The 19,161-nt window shown below is 59.2% G+C and overlaps 1 protein-coding gene across 1 annotated transcript in view; it reads right to left on the bottom strand.

The window, feature by feature from the left end:
- Positions 1-2,649: 2,649 nt before the first annotated feature.
- Positions 2,650-19,161, bottom strand: part of LOC111144720 (zinc finger MIZ-type containing 1) — a 263,603-nt gene continuing 247,091 nt past the window's right edge. Inside the window, 10 exon segments of the mRNA XM_022499165.1 lie at positions 2,650-6,555; positions 8,041-8,298; positions 11,395-11,561; positions 12,792-13,036; positions 13,495-13,563; positions 13,897-13,964; positions 14,901-15,061; positions 16,019-16,124; positions 17,226-17,436; positions 18,897-19,038. Of these exon segments, the coding sequence (XP_022354873.1) occupies positions 6,448-6,555; positions 8,041-8,298; positions 11,395-11,561; positions 12,792-13,036; positions 13,495-13,563; positions 13,897-13,964; positions 14,901-15,061; positions 16,019-16,124; positions 17,226-17,436; positions 18,897-19,038 (1,535 nt within the window). The 3' untranslated portion in view covers positions 2,650-6,447.

Here is a 19,161-nt window from a genome sequence, read left to right as displayed (position 1 = left end):
GAGTGAGCACGGACAGCTTCCCTGGCTGAGGAGTCTGCATGAGAAGGAGTGCAGAGAGGTGGACAGCGAAGGGTGGGGATATGGGATGTCAGACCTCACCACGCCGGGCCCAAAGCTCCAGACCCGGGAAGGTGCAGGAAAGGGGCCAGCTGACGGAGCCAAGCCCCTCCCAGAAGAGAAAGAGGTAGTGATGTCAGAGGCCGGGGGAAGGGCTGGCCCTGACTGGAGAAGGGCCACCACATCCTTTGGGCCTGGACAGAAAAATTTAAAATTGGGGGAGGGTGGAGGTAGGGTCATGGGTGGAGGAGCATGGTGGTGGGGGGGTGGTCTGGGTGTTGGTTGGGTAACCTGCTTAGAGTGAGGTGGCTGTGGTTGAGCAGGAGGCTGGCACACAAGACAGAATAAGGGACATGGGTGGATGGAGGGAGCGGAGACCATGCCCTGAGGTCTCGGTGGGGGTGCTAGAGACCCTGATTTGCTCTGGCACTGACCTGGGGGACTGAGTAACCTTCCCCAGCAGCACCCTATGATCTTATGCGGAGGGACGGTCATTGAATTCAGGGTGGGGGCTTTGTGGGGTGGGGGGCAAAGAACAGAAATGCAAGATGACGCCCGAGCTGGAGGATATGATGTGTGGCCCCCAGTGGGGGTCCACCTTCCAAGCAGCCCTGAGCTGGGCCCTCCTCGGCCTCTTCCTGTGGATTTATTCTAGGCCCGGAGAGGGAAGTGACCAGTCCTGGGATGAGTTGGTGGGGCGGGGCGGCGGGTTTCCACGCAGCCTCGAAGCCCCGTGAGGCAGCCACAGGCCCGTTGAGCCACACCGCTGGCTTCAGGCTCCGAAGCGAGAATGCAGGGACGGTTTGCTTTTTACGTCAAGTTGGCGAGCCTACTGCCCTGCCTCTCCCTCCCCATCCCCTGCCCACTTCCTGCCTTTATGGCGATGGCATTCAAACTTTTTGTTTTCAACCACAACCCACAAGTAAGAATTAATTTGACATCATGATTCAGCAGATGCACACACACACTGCACAACAGCAATGAACGTTTCACGATCCATCCCCACCCTTACTCCGGAAGCCTCCTCGTGCTCTTCTCCTTCGCTCCCATCTATTTCATGAAAGGAGCGCTGGTCACAGCCCAGGTGGATTCCGCGGGTCCCTGGACAGGTCCTGGAGAAGCACTGCGCTAAGAGGGGGTGGCCCCTCCTCTAGGAAGGGCATCCACTCTCAGAGACATGCCTCCTATCCCCGTGATGCTGGCAGAAGGCGATGCCCGCAGCTCAGCCATGACCAGGATTCCATTTTTTTAAAAAAAGATTTTATTTATTTATTTGACTGAGAGAGAGGGAGAGAGAGAGAGAGATCACAAGTAGGCAGAGAGGCAGGCAAAGAGAGAGAGGAGGAAGCAGGCTCCCTTGTTGAGCAGAGAGCCCGATGCGGGGCTCGAGCCCAGGAACCTGAGATCACAACCTGAGCCCAAGGCAGAGGCTTAACCCACTGAGCCACCCAGGCGCCCAGGATTCTATTTTTAATGTAACTTCTCCTCCCCCCGCTCCCCTTCCATCTCCCACTGGAGAAACTGGCCTCCCTGGAGAAGCCCCACAGGCAGCGGACTTCCGGGCACGCCGTTCCCTGTAGGCAGTTCCGTGGCTGCTGAAACCACGCACCCCTCATGCTGGCTGCTTCCTGCGTCCCCCCTCCCCCACCCCTCACACTTAGGAGACCTGCACACTCTCCCCACAGGCACGTCCACACACACTCCAGGGGATAATTTGGGGGCACCTGCCAGCTCCCTCTTCCTTCTTGGAACGTGTCCTTACCCAGTCCCTGTGGAGGGAAGGCTTGGCAGCTGCATGGGTTTTGCTCCTGTGGCCACGCCCGGAGCTGAGTGGAGTGGGGGCGGCGCCCTGCTGTTGGCTTCTGGGAATCAGACTCACTTCCCCAAACTCCAGGAGAAGACTTGGGGGAGGCACCAAGTTTGGGTCGGGGGCTGAGGCCACAAAGGAGAGTTAGGACAGTGGTCTGGGTAGGGGCCGTGGCTACAGATTCCCACCCAAAGCACAGTCACAGAGAAGAGGAAACCCAAGGTCCCCTCAGAGGGTAGGTGGTAGGGTTGCTGGGGGAGTATGGTGGCCGGTGGCCGGAGGGAGACGCTGAGCCAGCCAGCCAGCTGGGAGAGTGGCTGAGTCAGCAGTATCCCAGGGTCTATGAAGCCTCGCTGGGCTTTCAGCTCTTCATTCTAGATGCTTTGGCCAGCACCCTCTGGGGCTTGGCACGAGCAGGTTCCTGCTCCATAAACCTAGGAAATCCACAAGGGGCTTGTACTGAGCCCGGCCAGCATTGCACACCCTCCGCTAGACCCCAGCTGCCCCACTGCTGGGAGCAGGGCCTGCAGCAGACTGGAGTCCTGCCAGAAGGTGGCTCTGGGGTCTGGATATGACCACCTGGCCCCAGGTCCCAGAGCCTCCTCCAGGGACGACCCACGGCAGGGGTGCCTCCAGCTCCACACCAAACCACCTGACTTGCTGTTTTTTTGCCGGGTGATTGGGTGATTGGGCCGGGGTGGTGGTGGTGGTGGTGGTGGTTTAGAAGCGGAAACAAACAACCAATCCCCTCCTTAATATTCACAAAATAGCTAATTCGCCAAACCTTCGTTTTTTGTCAATTTATTTAGAAAACAATTAACATGGGCAAATGAGATACCTCAGTGTTACAACAGAGTATAGAAATGTCTAGCAATAGTCAAATAATTTGATCTTTAAATACAAAATAACCACATGAACACCTAATATACAGGTTTCATCTGAATACATATTTATTAGATAAATATTAGGGGTTGTCACATCATCTAACTACATACAGCTTTGCAAGACTAGAAATCACAATTAGTTTTCTGACCAGTTTAAAGTATGAAATGATTGCATTGTACATAGATGTACAAAGACGATGACGGTTTCTGTGGGGGGGTCACTTCAGGCTGCACTGTGGGTGTGTTTATGTGTGTACGTGTGAATCACCTGCAATCATGATATCAAAAAATTATACAAAGTATGAATTTGGTTACAATTTTCTTCTGAAATCCCCGTTTCTTTTCATTATTTCCATAGCACCCTAAAAATACACAGGTGGCAGGACTAGCACACTGAAGCTAAAGAGTACATGTAGGTAAAATAAAAACGAAACAGAACAAAAATTCCTTTCCACACAGGGTCAGAGTATATTACATGAGACACATGTGGAGAGAGACCTCACAGACGCTAACGAACAGGATCTAGTTTTTCCACGTTAAGATGGAGTTCCAAGCCTTTTTTTGTTTTGTTTTGTTTTGTTCCGTAAAATAAAAACAATACACATTCCAAGGGAAATGAATGCATCTGTTAACGTGTCTCTATTTCTCATTTACATATGTACACACGTCCCTTGTCCCTTGAGTTGCTGCTGCTGACGTCGTCCTGTCTAGGTGTTCAGGTCGAGGGAGCAGACAGGTAGCTCTCTGGGGGGTTTCGGGCTTCCGTGAGGGAGAAAGTATTAGAAGTTTCTTAAAAAATAAAATGGCTACAGGGAACATGATACACGGGTAAAGCTTCGAACCAAGGAGATGGGGTGATTGCCTGTATTGGGGCCTTCCCGCCTGCTCATTGGTGCCCTGTCCGTCCTGTGGAGTGCCAGCAGAAATGCATCTGCAGCCTGGGTGGATGCTTGTCATGGAGAAGTGGCTTGCTGAGGCCTCGTTTTTGCTGAGGTTACTTATGGCTCCAAGTAGTCGTCCAAAAGGATGAGGGAAGCATCTCCCCAGAGTTCAGAACCACCCTGGCTCGGGGAGGCTGTTGTCACCTGAAATCTGTCACCAGCCGGGCCTTCGTCCAGCCCCGGACACCTTTCTGCCTCCCTCACCCCCCGGCCTGGCTCCAAAATTGCTCTGGGGGGCACATCCCCAAAGCACGGGCTTCAGGCACCACGGTTCGGGAAAGCTCTTTGTCCAACTTGCTGGTGGAGGTTCGCGTGGGAGGGGCCCCAGGAAACCTGCCTCGGGGAACCAAGCCCGGGCTTCCATGGAGATGGTTGAGGGAGGGGCCCAGAGCCTGGGCTATGGGGAGCAGATCAACCCTCTGGCCTAGGAAGCTGTGGGTAGGTTGGTGAGCGGAATGGGCACACCCGGTAAGAACCAGCATGGACCCCAGGCCTTTTTGGGAAGAAAGTAGCACAGCAGGAAGCGGGAACTTCTAAGGAAGGCATTTAAGTCTGTCTGGGGCAGAACATTCCCAGATGGCCTAACACAGAGTGTGGCCACCTGCCAGGGCCCTCAGCCACCGGGTGAGGACGGCCACATGCTACCTGGCACCGTCTGGTCCCCGCCAGCCGACTGGGGATGGCTCTGAACAGCAGGTGGCCTGACCTCACCCACCCACGTACTTTGTCCCTTCATCTGTACAGACAGCCCTGGTTGCTTTTTTGTTTTTGTTTGTTGTTTTTTAAAAAAAAGGACTCGGTCTTTGTTGTTGAGTCAAGGTATTTTAAAAACACCAGCAAAGGCTATAACCAGGTCATGAAAATGTTGAATATTATCAAAGACAATACTAAAATATTCACAAAGATATTTACAAAAGCAATTCTTAAAATAATTGATTTGCATACTGAACACCACACTGTCTGAAAAATCCTCGACAACGGGACAAAGGAAAAGGGGGCAGGAACCATGGCAGCTTTCCTACAGAGAACCTTGTGCCGGCCGTCTGGTACAGTGACTGGAAAATCAACAGCTGGGGCCACCGTTCTGGTCAAGCCCAGAGGCGTGCTGGGCACCGCCCGCCATGGGGCGAGGGTGTAGCGGGGAGACGGAGAGTGAGACCGCGGGACAGTGGACGGAAAGCAGGAGGCCCCCAGCAGCAGCAGGGAGGGGCGCAACGAGTTCACAGACGTGACCCAAGTGACCCGACGGCCCAGCAGCATCACAGGCCATGCGGCTTAGGGTGGGGGGCACAGAGGACCCCCAAACAAAACGGATGCCCACACAAGGTCCCCGGGAGACTCCGAGAGCAGGAAGCCGGATGGAGCGAAGCAGTGGAGGGAAAACCAGAGGCTGCTTCTGCTCAAGCGAGCAGGAGTGTGGGCAGCTGTGCAGGGCAGAGGGACACGGGGAGGGAGAGGCCGGCAGCCAAGCGGGGCATGGAAACACCACGGGATGCTGGCAGGCACATTCCGGCACGTGTGGTGTGACGGACCGGGGTGCAGCTGGGACAACCTGGAGCACAGGGACAGACGGGGCCACCGGGCTGGAGGGACGCCCGTGCCTGGGGTTCCTGCGGATAAGCCGCGCAGGTGCCCTAGCCCGTGCCTCCCCTGCCTCTCCACCTGCGCCCCCCGCTGGCAGGGTGGACAAAGGAGAGCGGGACAAAGGGAAGCGGGCCTCCCATATAACAGTCTGGGAGAGGTGGGTGGGGGCAGGAGGAAGGAAACAGGATGCACGGAGAGAAATGGTTTGCTTGCCGTCCAAGTCCACCGTCCCTTTTCTCAGATGACCTCGTAGCTTAATCAAACTGTCATTTAAAAACAGGGAGTGGCTTGGAGCAACGTTGTTTAAGTTGCCTTTTCTATCCGACTCCAGCCGGCGGCATCCCCCTGCCCCCCAACTAAGGGCACAGTAATTTCAGCTGGGTACTCTCTGTCTGCGCCGCCCCCCACCCCCAGGCCGGTGCCCCAGCCCCCGACCGGCCTGAGTCCAGAGGTTGTGGGGCCAGCTTTGTTGTCCTGGCTCTGAGGAGGCCCTGACCCCCTTTCCCACCAGTCCCCAAGCAGGAATGGCACACCCTCTCTCAAACACAGAATCATGTCCTTTTTCTCTGCTTTCTGAGAGAGGAGTGTTTTTACAGGGTATCTTGGCTTAGAGGTCAGGGGTCAAAGTGACGACCTTGGCCCCTGAGAGAGTTCTCTTTCCCAGAGGTTTGTGCTTTTCTGTGGTGGGTGGTGGTGGTGGTGGTGGGTGGGCCGTTCTCACTGCCGCCAACCGTCACTGTTCCTCCAAGGCTTGGGGTGTGGGGGGGCCTGCCTGGGTCTCGGGGTGCCCCTCTCTCAGGCTCACAGTCACTTGAAGGAGGCTCTGGGCCAGGAAGCAGGGAGGCAGGGTTACAGTCTAGAAACCGGAAGAACCTCGAGGGCACTGGAGGGTCGTTTGGAATCAGTACACCCAGAGGGACCAGGAAGCCTTCGTCAGCATGTGCCCTCTCGCCGGGCCAGTTCCCCACCACGAGGGTCATCTTCAGGGCCCGCTCTGGGCATGGGCACCAGCCCCACACAGCCTTCACAGTGCACCCTCCCGCCCCTCTGCTCTGAGAAGGCCGCAGCAGGAGCGGTCTGAGGGCATGAGCTCCCAGTGGTGAAGTGTGCGGGGGACAGACAGGGAAGGAGCCAGAGTGGGGAGGGACGGCCCCAGTGTGTGGGGGGGTGGGCTTCAGTTGTTCTCAAAGAGAGACAGGAGGTCATCGTTACTATTGCTCGGCAGGTCAGGGGGATCCAGGTACGAGAGGAGCTCATCGGGATTTGTGAGTTCTGGAAGGAGCTGGAAGAGAAGTACAGAAGCCCAGATGAGGTGTCAGCTGAGGGGCTGGGATGGCCTAGAGTGCGGACTGCGGGGGCATGTGCCCTCTAGCTGCTGCCCGGGGTCCTGGCCCAACACCAACAGTGTTGGCTGTCCCCAGAGGCATCCAGGCCACAGTGCTAGTCTGAGGCATACCCATGCTTATTCCCAGCGGGGGAGAGGGTGGCTCCCCGCCCTCCAGCTGGGAAGGCTCATGGCAGGTCAAGGGACTTTCTTCTGATCCCAGTGTGCCTCCAGCCCCAAGACCCTGCCCAGAGGAGGTGTGGGTCTCATGGGCCTTCCAGTTGAAACCACGTGGCTTTGCGCGTAAGGCCGCATGGTGCCTGTCACTGTTGCCAGCCTGCACCTCCCTTCAAGAGCTCACTGCTGTCTGGTGAGCCTACGGCTGGAGGGCCGCTGGAGGGCCACACAGCACTGTCCTTCCCTGTGGCCCCCGGGGCCAAGGCTGCACACTGTCCCTACCTTCCACTGTGAGGCCCTTGGGGCCTTTTTGTCACACTGGGGATCCTCATGCACCTAAAAGCACCCCCACTGGCCTGGTCTGGGGAGGAGAGTTGGGTGAAAATCCAAGATGGCTGCAAGGCTGAATAAACCCCATTCACCATAGAGACGAACGCTGGTGGGGGCGGGGCTGAGGGGACAGTGGGCCTGGGCCCGCAGACAGGAGGGGCTGAGGACAGAGAAGATTCCTCTGTGGGAATCTATAGCCCAGGGGCGTGGGAGGTGAGGGGAGGGGCAGGCACTGCCTCCCTTCCTGGCCAACCCTAGCCAGCTGCCTGGCCCCCATCACACGGAGCCTCTTTCCACCCCACTTTCCAGACCATTCAGCTCTCAAGGTGGGAGACCCCTGAATCTCAGTCACCCTGGCACGACCCGAGGCTGGTCCCTTCTCAGAGTGAGCGATGGAGCAAGCAGAAGCACAGGGCATGGACGACGCACGGACAGGAAACTGGACACAGACACACACCAGCGAGACAGACAGAGGGACCCTGTCACTCCAACCCCTCCCCTGCCTCAGGCCAGAGTGTGGCAGACACTGAGATGACAAGCTTGATGTTGGGGGTGGGGGTGGTCAGAAGAAGGGCAGGGGCCTTCCTGGGTTTCCTGCTGAACCCTGCCCCAGGGGGACTCTGTGAGGGCCTGGGGGAAGGTGGGGGTGGGGCAGGGTGGGGCTGCAGGACTGTGGCCAAGGGGACCAGGGGACAGGCGCTGGCAAGGTCAGGGAAAGGATGCTGGGACCCTCGGGGAGGCTTCCCTGTTGTGGGGTTCCCTGGTTCTGGAGCCAGGGGAGGCAGGCTGGCTAGGCCCACCCACCACCCACCCACCCCCTCACAGCTGCACCTCCTCCACCCTGGGCCTTGAGCCCTCAACACCCACCCCTGCTTTTGGGCAGGTCCCGGCACCAGGCCTAGCCCCAGGCCAAGGCCAGTGGTGACCCCAACTTACATCCAGCGAAGGCTCCGGCATGTCGGATGCTCCCTGCGCTCCGGCCTGACCCTCTAAGGCTGAGGAGGGGTTAAAGGTCAGGTCGCTGTGTGGATGGTTGCTGGGAGCGGCCTGTGGCGGTTGCCGGGGAGGCTGGGAAGGAGGAGGAGGAGCCCCACTGTGATGTAATGGAGGCCCTGACTGGCTGCTGGGGTGTGGGACGTGCAAACCTTGTTGTATGGAGGGATGGGGCTGGTCAGAACTGCCAGCGTGTGGCATCTGTGGAGGAGGAGAGAGCAGGAGAAAAGAAATGTGAGGTGACACAGCGACGAGATGCCTGGAGAAATGAAAACCAAACAAAACCAGGAAAATAACAAACCCCCAAAACAAAGCCACCCCCTTCCAAAGCTCATCGCTTCGTTGTTTTGTAGGGAAACAAACAAACAAAAAGGCCTCCCCCAAAACTGCCAGTCAGGGAGGCTGTGGAGGAGGCAGGGAGGAGGCCTCTGGGGCCGTGCGCGTCCGGGAGGGAGGTGGCCAGGGGCTACGAGACAAGCAGACACTGACGGCGGGGTCCAGGCCCCCGCAGGCCCGTCCGCCTCCGTGGCCCGGACACCATCACCACAAGGAGCAGCAAGGGCGGAATGGAGAAGCAAAATGGGCATGTTTCCAGGGAGCAGGGGGGCGGGAGGGGTGCTGGGGGCAGCGTGGTGCAGGGCCCCCTGCGGGCCAGGGCAGCGGAGAGCGGACACGGACAGACAGCATGGGCAGGCGTGCAGCTCAGGGGGGTTCTGCGCCCCACACGGGCCCCAGTTGGTGGGTGACGCTGGACACACAGACTCCTTCCAAGAGCCCCTGGTGGCAGGGGCTGGCACCTCGGGATGAGCCCTGCCTGCGGCCCCGGGTGGGCGGAACCGAATCCATGCCGGAGGAGCAGAGTGGGGCCTTCTCTGCATTGCCAGACCCTTCCTGTTGGCCGTCCATCTAGGCAGCGAGAGGCCGCATCCCGGGGGGATGAGGAAGGTAGGCACTTCTAGGCCTGGCCCTAGGCCCGAGGGCTCACTGAGTTGAGCAGGAGGTGCCCGGAACATGGGGCTGCGGCAGGCAGGGGGCCATATGTTGGTCTGTGTGCTGTCGCAAGCAGCCTCCCTTCAGAGCTCAGGTCTTAGAGCACAGATCCACACACTCACCCCACTGCCAGGGCCCCTGACAAAACGTCCCCACCCTGCCGGCCCTGTGCTTGTCGAGGGGAGACGGACTTGACAGGCTGCGGGGGAGCACGTGTCTCCTGGGCCTTCTTGGACCTTCCTACCCACCCCCATCATCCAGGCCACACAGACATTTTGTTTTCCTCTGATCTCCAGACCCTAGTTCCTCTTCCTGTTTCTCCTGAAGCTGCCCCGAGGCCTTGCGCTGGGCCTCTGCTCAGTCCAGCAAGCCCCTCCAAGCTGGGACTGCAGGACTGTGGGACTGCACGGGGGATGCACCTGAGATAGGAAGGACTGACAGAAGAGGGAAGGATGACCACCACACCAACTGGTGACCCCCCACCCACGGCTGTGGGTGCCCCATGGTGCCCACTCTGGGGGGCAGGGAGTGGCTCCATACTCCTGGAGCAGCCCAGCCCAGGGCAGATGGTCCCCAAATCTGCTGACACAGCTGTCCGCCTTGGCCCTGACAACTTGCTGGAAGGTCCCAGGGCCCAGAGAGGCAGGTGCTCTATGGGAACTGCTGGTCAGCCTGCCACGGCTCCTGCAAGGGGGGGATCTCCGTGAACCAGCACCTGACTGGAGCCTTTCGGCCACGCCCTGCACACGGGGGTGTCCTTCCTGGCAGGTGCTCAGCCAGGGCCAGGCTGCTATGGTGTAGGGCAGTACAGCTATGACTGCACTGACCCTCTTGCACAGCTGTCTCTCTGGGTCCAGCTGCCAGTTAGCAAAAGCCCAGATATGGGGAAGGACAGTACGTATCTTGGGACCATCTTGGGGCAGGGAGCTGTGAAGTCACCTAAGGGCTTAGGTCCCGTGCAAAAACCTCTGGTGGCCCAGCTAAGAAGGCAGGAGACAGCCTTGTTGGACCTAGAAGTACACGGCATCCCGTTGACATTTTCCGGAACTGAGAACTGTGAGTCAGGGTGTGTGGCATGTGAGTGTGTGTGGCGTGTGATCTGGGTGACTCTGGGGCACGGAATGTTGAGGAACGGGGGCTAGGAAAGAGGCCCCTAGAAGTCAGAAAGTAACTTGCAAAAATGTGGCTGGAGCCCTGGGACAGCAGCTATATCTGACGTGGCATTCTGGAGTTCCAGAGGAAAGCCGCTACACTGTGCCTCAGCCTGTCAGCCTTCCAGTTAACAGTCATTCCTGCTGAGAATCAGTGGCTCTGGACCACAAGACAGCTTCTGGCAGAGCCAACTCCATACAGAACACACCACAACCCAGAGGCCCTTCCTCCCAGGCTACATGGTGGAAGATGGGTGGGTGTGGGCCTGCCCAACCCCACTCCCAGGCCCCCCGTGGCCGCTCCCTCCTCCTTAGGGAAGAGACCAGGGACTCACAAGATGATTGAGGCCTGACTTTAGCCCTCAGGCCTCTGTGTTCCCAAAACCCAACTCCCTCCATCCAAGCACTGCCAGAACTTTTCCTCCATTGGCACAAGGCCCGCATCTGTCTTGCTCACACTAGGTACAAGGCCTAGCCCAGAGCACAGGCCCAGGAAATGTCTACAGAGTTGAAGAGAACCACGCAGTGCTCATGAGATGAGGACCCGGGGAATGGCCGGGCCTGTTACCACTGGTTGGTGTGTGTTAAAATGGGACAGGAGACAAGAAGGGAATATTCTCAGGTTAAACAAAATCGCCAGCATTTCTTCCCACAGGAGATGGTGATATCCTGAAGATTCAGACCCCTGGGGAGCAAGTGCCTGGGTCTGAGACAAAATTCTAGATGGCTGGGGCTATAGTAAGTCAGCAGAAGAGTGCGTGTAAGTCAGGGAGAGAGGCTGCGGGGTGGGGGGCTGGCGTGTGCAGTGGCGCGGTGGGTACACTTGGGAGGTGGACACAGGTATGTGTGGTGTGTGCAGATCGGAGCCTGCAGCTTCCCCCAGCTGAGAATCTAATGTCCTGAGTGAAACAGCCAAGTCCAAGAGCGCCAGAGGGCCATGACCCAACCTGGGTCAGGCCTCTCCTTCCCTCTGAGCCCACCCAGGCCCATTCTCATTCTTAGTCCACCCCTTTCCTCGGGGGCGGGGGGAGCTAGGCAGAAAAGGTCCTCAGGGATGGGGAGCCCTCTGCTCCCATGAGTCACACACAGAGGATGGGGACAAAGGGGGAGAAGGCAGGGGGTGGAGAGGAGATCAGGGTGAAGAAGAGGTACTCACAGTTTCCTGCATGGGGTGGCTGAGGGGTTTCTCGAGGGTGGCCATGTTGTTGGGCATGTCCGGGGGGTGGGAGAGCTGAGGGGGCCCGTGCATGAAGTCGTTCATGGACGTGCCACCAGGGTTTCCATGGGGGAAGTCAAAGTTGCCATGGCCCTGGTAGTTGTTGCCTGGGGAGGGAACAAGATGGCAGTGGGGCAGTGTCACCCAGGGGAAAGACAGCCACGGGGGGGTATGGGGGGGGTGGCATATGTAAATTAAGATGAGTCCTATCCCCTGAGGCTGGAGTTGGCTCCTGTGGCCTTAGACATCTGGGCTGGCTGGATCACAGGGCAGTGATAGCCTTCTCTGGTGGGCCTTAGCACCCCAGGACATGAGCTGTTTAACAGGTATGAGGGGACAGAGTTTGAGCAAGGGGCAGGCCAGGCTCCTAAGGTGGCAGGGGAATGGGAACGACGAGGCCCAAGTCTGAGCCTTCCATAGGGTCTGCTGAGCTAGATCCCCGGGGCTGTCTCCCCCAGCCCCCACATGGTTGCACCTCAGCCATGGGAAGACCCCGGCCCAGAGTGGGAGATTGGGATCTGCCCAGTCTGCAAAGAAAGCTGCTTCAGGTTTGAGAGGTCAACATTAGAAGTCAGCTGTCTGGCTTCCCTGGCCACTGTTCCCTCTACCACATGGCCCCAGCGAGGGATCAGAGGCCCATCATGCTGGAAAGCTGGGGCCTGCTGAATGCTGTGGGACCCTGCTATGTGGGTTCACCTCTCTGGGCTTCTAATCATCTAGAGCCCGGATGCCGTGAGGAGCTGCCATCCCCTGTGTTTAAGGGGGCTGGGAACTTTCTAGGAACCTAGGGCTGTAGGGTACAGCTTGGTCTGGGCAGCAGGGAGAATGAGAGGTAGTGATGGTGACCTTGGTGGCCAAAGACTGGAGCTGCAGACCTCTGGACTCTGTGCCTGGAAGGATGGGAGTGTTGTAGGGACAAGGACGATAAGATGTTACAGAGAAACATGGGAGGGCCAGGGGAAGGGCCAAGAACTCCAAGTGGGAATGTTCTGTTGGTGGCCCCAGCAAAGCAGGCCCCAAAGGAGTCAAGGAGCTGTCTCTCCCTTGGAGCTTGAGGAGGCGAGTAGGGGAATGTGGGAGAGGCAGGAGGCTGGCCCAAGGGCAGCTCCTTACTTGGGCCTTCCCAGCTGGGTGCTGACCCACAGGGCTGGACGGAATCACGTGGGAAAGGAGAGGAGGATGGTGTTGAATGGGCCACTGTACCCCCAAGTCCAGTGACCTGGGTCGTGTTTTGGGCGTGTATATTACCACAACCCTCCTTGCACCTGCCACATGAGCCCAGAAATCCTGGGCCCCTCGTGGGCCTCCTCTTTCCCTCCTTGTCCAGTTTCACCCACCTTGGTTGCTGTAGTCGTTGGAGCTGGTGCCCCCCGGTGGAGGTGGGAGGGGGTAGGGAGACGGACCAGGGCCCAGGGCTGCGATCATTTCCATGACGTTGGGCATGATCATCTGGCTGGGACTCATGGTCTTGAACCTCTTGGAGGGGATGCCATCTGGGTCATCTTTAATGTGTAGGTCTGACTTGATGGGGACTGGCCGCCAGCTGCACGTGGGGTCGATGGTGACCTCTTCAAACTCGGAGCTGGGGGGAGGAAGGGGACAGAACTGAGGTCCTGGGATACAAGAGCTTCCAGCTTAGACACACACTGAGGTGTCCCTGCCCAGGCCTCCTGTCCCCATTCTCGCCACACACTGCACAGGACAGAGGTGTGAGGGATTTTAGGGAGTGACTGAGGTGAGGAAAAGCTAGAGGCTGGGTACCAGGCAGCTGGCTTGCCCAAGGCCTCCCACCCAGGGAGAGGCTGTCCAGGGCACTGTCTTGTTCTGGCCGAGTTTGGGACTTTCTGGAAAGTTCATCTGCCCCCAGGTAGAGAAGTCCCTGAGGTAGAGTCACAGAGAAAGGAGAGCCTGGGCCGCTGAGTGGTCTGCCCGCCTGGAGAGTGAGGGGGTGTCAGGAGTACCCCCGGCTCACGTCATCCCATCCAGGCCAGTCCCCCCACCCACCCCGCCATGTGCCCCTAGCTGGGTAGGCCGACTTACTGTTGGATGGCGTTCAGGATGCCCCACATGTACTGATCTACCTCCAGGCCCTCAAGCAGAGCAGTTTTACTGGAAAAAAGAGAGGGGGGCTTGGCCTTCACTCTTGTACCCCGGAGAGTAGCGGCAGAGCCCACCCCTCCCCACTGTGTCAAAGAGCCTCCACCTCTGCGATCCTACGGGAGGCAGAGACAGGAGGAGGCCGGCCTGCGACAGCAGGACACAAGAGGATGGCTCACAGCCAGCCCTCTTGCTCTGAGCTCCTCCGCCGGTCTGGGTTCCCTGTTTGGCTTCTAGGCCAGGTACAGGGGGCTGGGCCCGGAACGCAGGGCCTGATGGAGGCCAGTGAGCTCCTCCCCTTCGAGGCTAGGTTGGGGGGATCCCGCTGGGGCAGCCGTCACTCACTTGCACACAGGACACCTCCAGGTCCCTCTCTCGCAATTCAGCTGCAGGTACGACTCCAGGTCAAAGCACTGTAGAGGCCGGGAGACAGGCAGACAGACAGACAGATGAGAAGATGCAGAGATGCAAATGCCGCTGCTCTCGGGACCCTTGCGAAGATCTCCCAGCAGGGAGGGAGAGGGGTGCAGGGAGAGATGGGCTGGGCCGTCACTGGTGGCCATAATGGGGACTTTCCGTCGCTCACACGGCAAACCAGCCACCCAGAAGCCCTGCACGCATCACTCCTCACACCACTTGTGTGCCCGGTGGCCCTTGCCCATGTCCTCGGAGGAGGTGTCCTGGCACACCCGTCACTGACCCTGACATGTGATGGCTCCTCTCCCAGAGGCCGGGGGCAGGACAGACGCCAACCTCCCCATCAGCCCAGCCCCGACACCCAGAACACATCCGGTCTGGTTCATCAACGTGTGTCAGACAAATCGAGAGCCCAGACTCTTTGTGCCCACACTGTTCTCCCAGAGGGAACGTCCTGCCCCACCAGGAAGCTCCTCGTCCCCTCTTCTAGGATTCCTTCTGGAGCAGCTCCCCCATACAAGGGAATCCCACCCACCTGGGCCGCCCACATTTGCACAGTGCTCTACTGGAGCAACCCAGACGGTGACAGTCACTCGTTCCCTGGCCACTCCCTGAGCACCCGCTGGGGGCAAGGTCCCGGGACATGGCAATGATCAGGCAGAAGTGTCCCTACTCTTGGGCTCCAAACCAGCTGTGGCTGTACGTGCAGAACTTTCAGCTGACACCTGACCTCTGTCAGGACAGGGACTAAGTCGGTGCCGCAGCCCCCTGGGAACCAAGCCCTGGGTAGACGGACAAGATGCTCCGAGGACAAACAACAGCTGAGATGGGCAGATACGATCGGCCACCGAGGGCCACAGGGCGCTCTAGGGATCGGAGCCAGAGCATCCCAGCCGGACGCCCCACACCCTGCTACCCCCGGGAACCCTCACCTGGACGTGCTTGCAGTCGTGGCCCCGAGCAGGCAGCTGGATGCGCCGGAATGTGATGGGGCACTTCAGAGACACCTTGATGGCCGTCTGCTCCACGCCGTCCTCCCCGTTGAGGGTCGTGTTGCCTGACGAGGCAGCCACGCTGCTGAAATTCCGCTTGACTGTGGGGCAGGAGGCACAAGTGGATGTGGGACACAGGGCCATCCCACGCACATGGCACTCCCTCCTGGGGCTGGGACACAGGCTGCTTCTCCACCGCCCCGAAGACACTGGGAGGCCCCGGGAATAGGAGGTGCAGCCCGGCCTGACTGGAGGGGAGGCTTGGCCCTCCAGGCACCCTGGGCCACTCAGCACTCTGGGATGGCAGCCCCCATGCGCGATGTGTGGGAGGCATGTGTCCCTAGAGGTCACCATGTCAGCTCCCCAGTCTCTGTGGAACAGGCCCCGCCTTCCCTAGGAAGGGGGACTTCCTACCACAGGTGCGGAAACCCAGTCTGGCACGGCTCATGGTTTTCTGGGTCAGGCACACTCGCTTCTGCAAGGGCAGAGATGGGAATGGACCCGTGCCTGGCGGGAACCAGGGGCTCAGGAGGTCACGTGAAGAAGTAGAGTCAGAGGGAGGAGCCGCAGGGCACCTCCCGGCATGGTGCCCCTCACTAATGACCTGGGTGTTTCCTCCAAAGGACCTGATTCTGAGTCAAATCCCTCTCTCTAGCTGTCAAGCTGGGGAGGCCAGTCGGGAAATTACCCCTGGGCCTCCCTTCTGCTGAAGACCCCCTTTGTCCAGTTCCTAGGGGTGATCTTCCAGGTGATCACCGCTTCCAGGAAGCCTGCCTGGCCTGTCTACACCATGGCGTTTCCTTTTAATTTGCCTCACTCCCCTGTGCTGTGAGCCCGCTTGTCCAGGCTAGAGAGGTCTCACAGGCCATGCTACCTTGATCATCCCCACGGCTCCAGAAGGAGGGACATGAATTGGGGATGGGGACTGGTGCCAAGGGACCCGTGGGCCCTGTGGTTTGTGCACGGAGCCCAAGGCGGGTCCTGGGTGAATGATGAATGTGGCTGGACGACAAACATGGGCTATGGCTGGTTCTGGCTCCCTGCGCTCCCACACTTACTTTTAGTGATACAGTGCTCGGCTGGCAGGAGGCGCTTCTTCAGGAGGCCTTGCAGCACTGAGCGCACGGAGGGCCGGTGGACCAGTTGCAGCACGAAGAGGTGGGACTGCCAGGAAAGAGTGTGGGCTCAGTCCCCGCCCTATGGTCCCCCTATGCCTCCCTGCGGTCCCAACTTGTGCCCACCCGAAGGCCCCTGAAGGCCAAGCACAGGAAAGGGTCTGTGATCCATAGTGATGCCACTCTAGAACAGGTCCCCTTGAGGCCCCTGGGACTGGTGAGCCTGGAGATCCAGGCAGGGGTCACCCCTTGGGACAGCTGCCTGGGGCCTGGGCTGACACTGAAACACCCCTGGCATCGGGTTATGGGACTCCCGGCATCAGGACTGGAGCTGGCCTCACTTCCTGACCTCACCCAGCACTACCCCCCATCATGTGTTCTCCACCATTCCTGACAGAGTGTTATCCCTGTTTTCACTCCTCCAGGAAGCCTCCCAGGATTGTACGCCCTCGCGAGCCCCTCCAGGCTCTTGATTCTGTGACTCCTGTCTCTAGGTAGCCTTGGTGTCCCTATGCTTGTAAGGGCAGGATCAGTGATTTTCCTTCTCCTGTGTCCCCCACAGAGGCTAGCAGAGCGGGGTAAGCAACCTACTTCCCCACATGTCCCTGTGCCAAGCCCTATGTGCAGGCTCTGATCTCTGGGGGTAGGAGAGTGGCTCAGATGAGGACCCAGAGCAGGTCACAGATGGGATGGACACATACACACTCGATTCTGAGACAGCAGGGTTGGGTGAAGAAGGGAGAAAGTTAACTCCAGACTTGATGGAGTGGGTCTGGGTCAAAGGTTGATTAGAATATAAACATTTCCTGTGAATGAAGCCAGAACAGTGCCTGGCTTCAAGGCACACAGACCTCCACCAGCAGAAGACGGTGGTGGGCACCGGGAGGTGTCCAGGAGGGGTCCGCCAGAGGAAGTGGAGGCAGGTGTGCGGACAGGATGGGGGCTGTGGCAAGAGAGTGGGAAAGGCCACCTCTACGGCCAGAGCCCGGCGGCTCTGAAGGTTATCCCACAGCCCCAAGGGACCGCCGCGCGTGTGCAGAGGAATGTTGCTGAAAGGTCACTTCAGTGGTTACGGGGATGGGGACAGAGCCGCGAGGACACGGGCTCCAGAGGGGCACTCCCCAGGCCACGCCCCCGCCCGCACACTCACGCAGCAGCAGGCCGTGACGGTGATCTGGATGGTGTTGCGGCCCGGCTGGCACACGTGCTTGAGGTGCAGGGGCTTGTGGGAGGTCTTGTTGTCGCCGCGCTCGATGGTGAGGGGCGTGGCGTTGACGCTGACCTGCACCGAGGCCGGCCAGTTGGTGTTCATCTGCCGGTCCTCGTGGTGGTAGCACTTGAACTGCAGCTCCAGGTCAGACCTGAGGGGCGGGGCAGGGCTCAGATGGTGCCGCCCATGGCCTCGGTGACCTGGCCACAGCCAAGGCCCTTGGGGCCGCACGTCCTCCATTGTGACCGCTGCCCTCAAATTCCTACACTCTCCTCTCCCACCCTGGACAGCTCCTCTCCCCATGTCCCCAGCCAAAAGCCCTCCTGGCCACCCATGCTGCCTCATACTGTTGACTCCAGCCACACCCCACAGCTCTGCTGGTCTCCCCCAGACCCCTCCCTATCAGGGTGACTGCCACTCCCCCAGGACAGAGACAGAGGGACAGAAAGGACAGACGCTAATATGAGCAGACCAGCTGGGAGGCTGATTATGCCCATCCCAGCCAGACTCCAGCTGGGAGAAGCACCCAGGCCTGGACTGCATCTGATTCAGTTCCCTGCTGGGTGCCAGACATATAGCACAGAAGATCCTTGTGAACCCAGCAGCGACCACGTATGTGTGGAAACCACGCTGGCCAGGGCCACGGGATGCCTCCCAGGCGAGGGCACTGTGGTAAGGATGGACGGGTGAGCAGGGCTTCTGCACAGGGGCCTCTCCACCCTCCTGCCTGAGCACCTGAGCTCCTGGGCCCTTCCACCCACCCCAGCTCTGTCTGTAGCCCCCGCTGAAGCCTGCCTTGCAGGGTCAAGGCATTGAGTGAGCTGTGTGGATGTGCCCAGTGCCTACTCATCTTGTGCCTTTCAGCTCCCCATTGTTGGGCAGCTGAGACACTCTGGTCACAGTGGTGGCAGGGCAGTGTGAGTCCTGCCTGAGGAAGAAGGACTGAGAGTGAGGACACCAGTGGGTTCTGGCATCCAGGAGAACTAGGCCCGAGTCCCAGCTTTGCCGCTTGCCGGGAGAACTCCCTGTTCAACTTCTCTGGCCTCACTGTCAATGGGAAAAGCACGGCCCACTGACAAGATCAAGAGAGGTCAGGTGTAGAAGGCAGAGAACACAGGGCGTGGCCTAGCCAGGACCTTCAGCCCTTGCCCTTTGGTGTCTGGACGTCTGAGCAGTGGCCTGGCTCTGCTCAGTGGCGTAGGGGTTACTGGTCCTGTCCAACCCAGCCTTATCCCTCTCCATTCCTGCTCTAGCCACAACAAGCCATGTTCAAGTTCCTCTTGCCAGTGGTCTTTGGGTCTTGATGGTCTTTGGATCTAAGCTAGCCACCTTTTCCTCTAGGAGATCATCCCTGACCATTCCCTCAGGCCTACAGTGAGCCAAAGCTACTCCCTGCCCTCGGGCCTCTGCACCTGCCAGGGCCTGCCTGCAGGTTCCCCACGACATCCCCCAGACCCTGCCCAGAGTGGGGCCCATTCAGTGAGGCCGAGCAGGTGAAGGCAGCAGGCAGAGGCCGCTACTGCCCACTCAGGGCAATGCCCGGGCCAGGGAGGTCACCAGCGGAGGTCTCCCCCGCCCAACTTGGGCCTGGGCCCCCAGCACAACACTCACCTCCACATCAGCGTCTGGTGGACCGTGGGCCGCAGGTGAAAGACGTGGTTGCTGACGGCCAGGTTGTGCTCGAGGCGGAAGGGCTCCAGCACCACGCCATCCCGCACTGGGAACGTGAGCCTCAGCTCGTCGTTGTGGTTAGCTGGGCAGGAGAGCCGCAGGTCAGCCACACGCCCGTGCCACCATGGGCACGGACAAGTGTGGGCTCAGGGAACGTGGGTGGAGCTCACGTCCCCACATGACACACACTCCTGGCTGCGTGCTC

This window comes from Enhydra lutris, unplaced genomic scaffold (assembly GCF_002288905.1).
Source record: "Enhydra lutris kenyoni isolate GAN:26980312 unplaced genomic scaffold, ASM228890v2 scaffoldscaffold12, whole genome shotgun sequence".
Classification (NCBI taxonomy): Eukaryota; Metazoa; Chordata; class Mammalia; order Carnivora; family Mustelidae; genus Enhydra; species Enhydra lutris.
The sequence above is the reverse complement of the archived record's forward strand: the minus strand, read 5'-3'. Positions and strand labels throughout refer to the sequence as shown.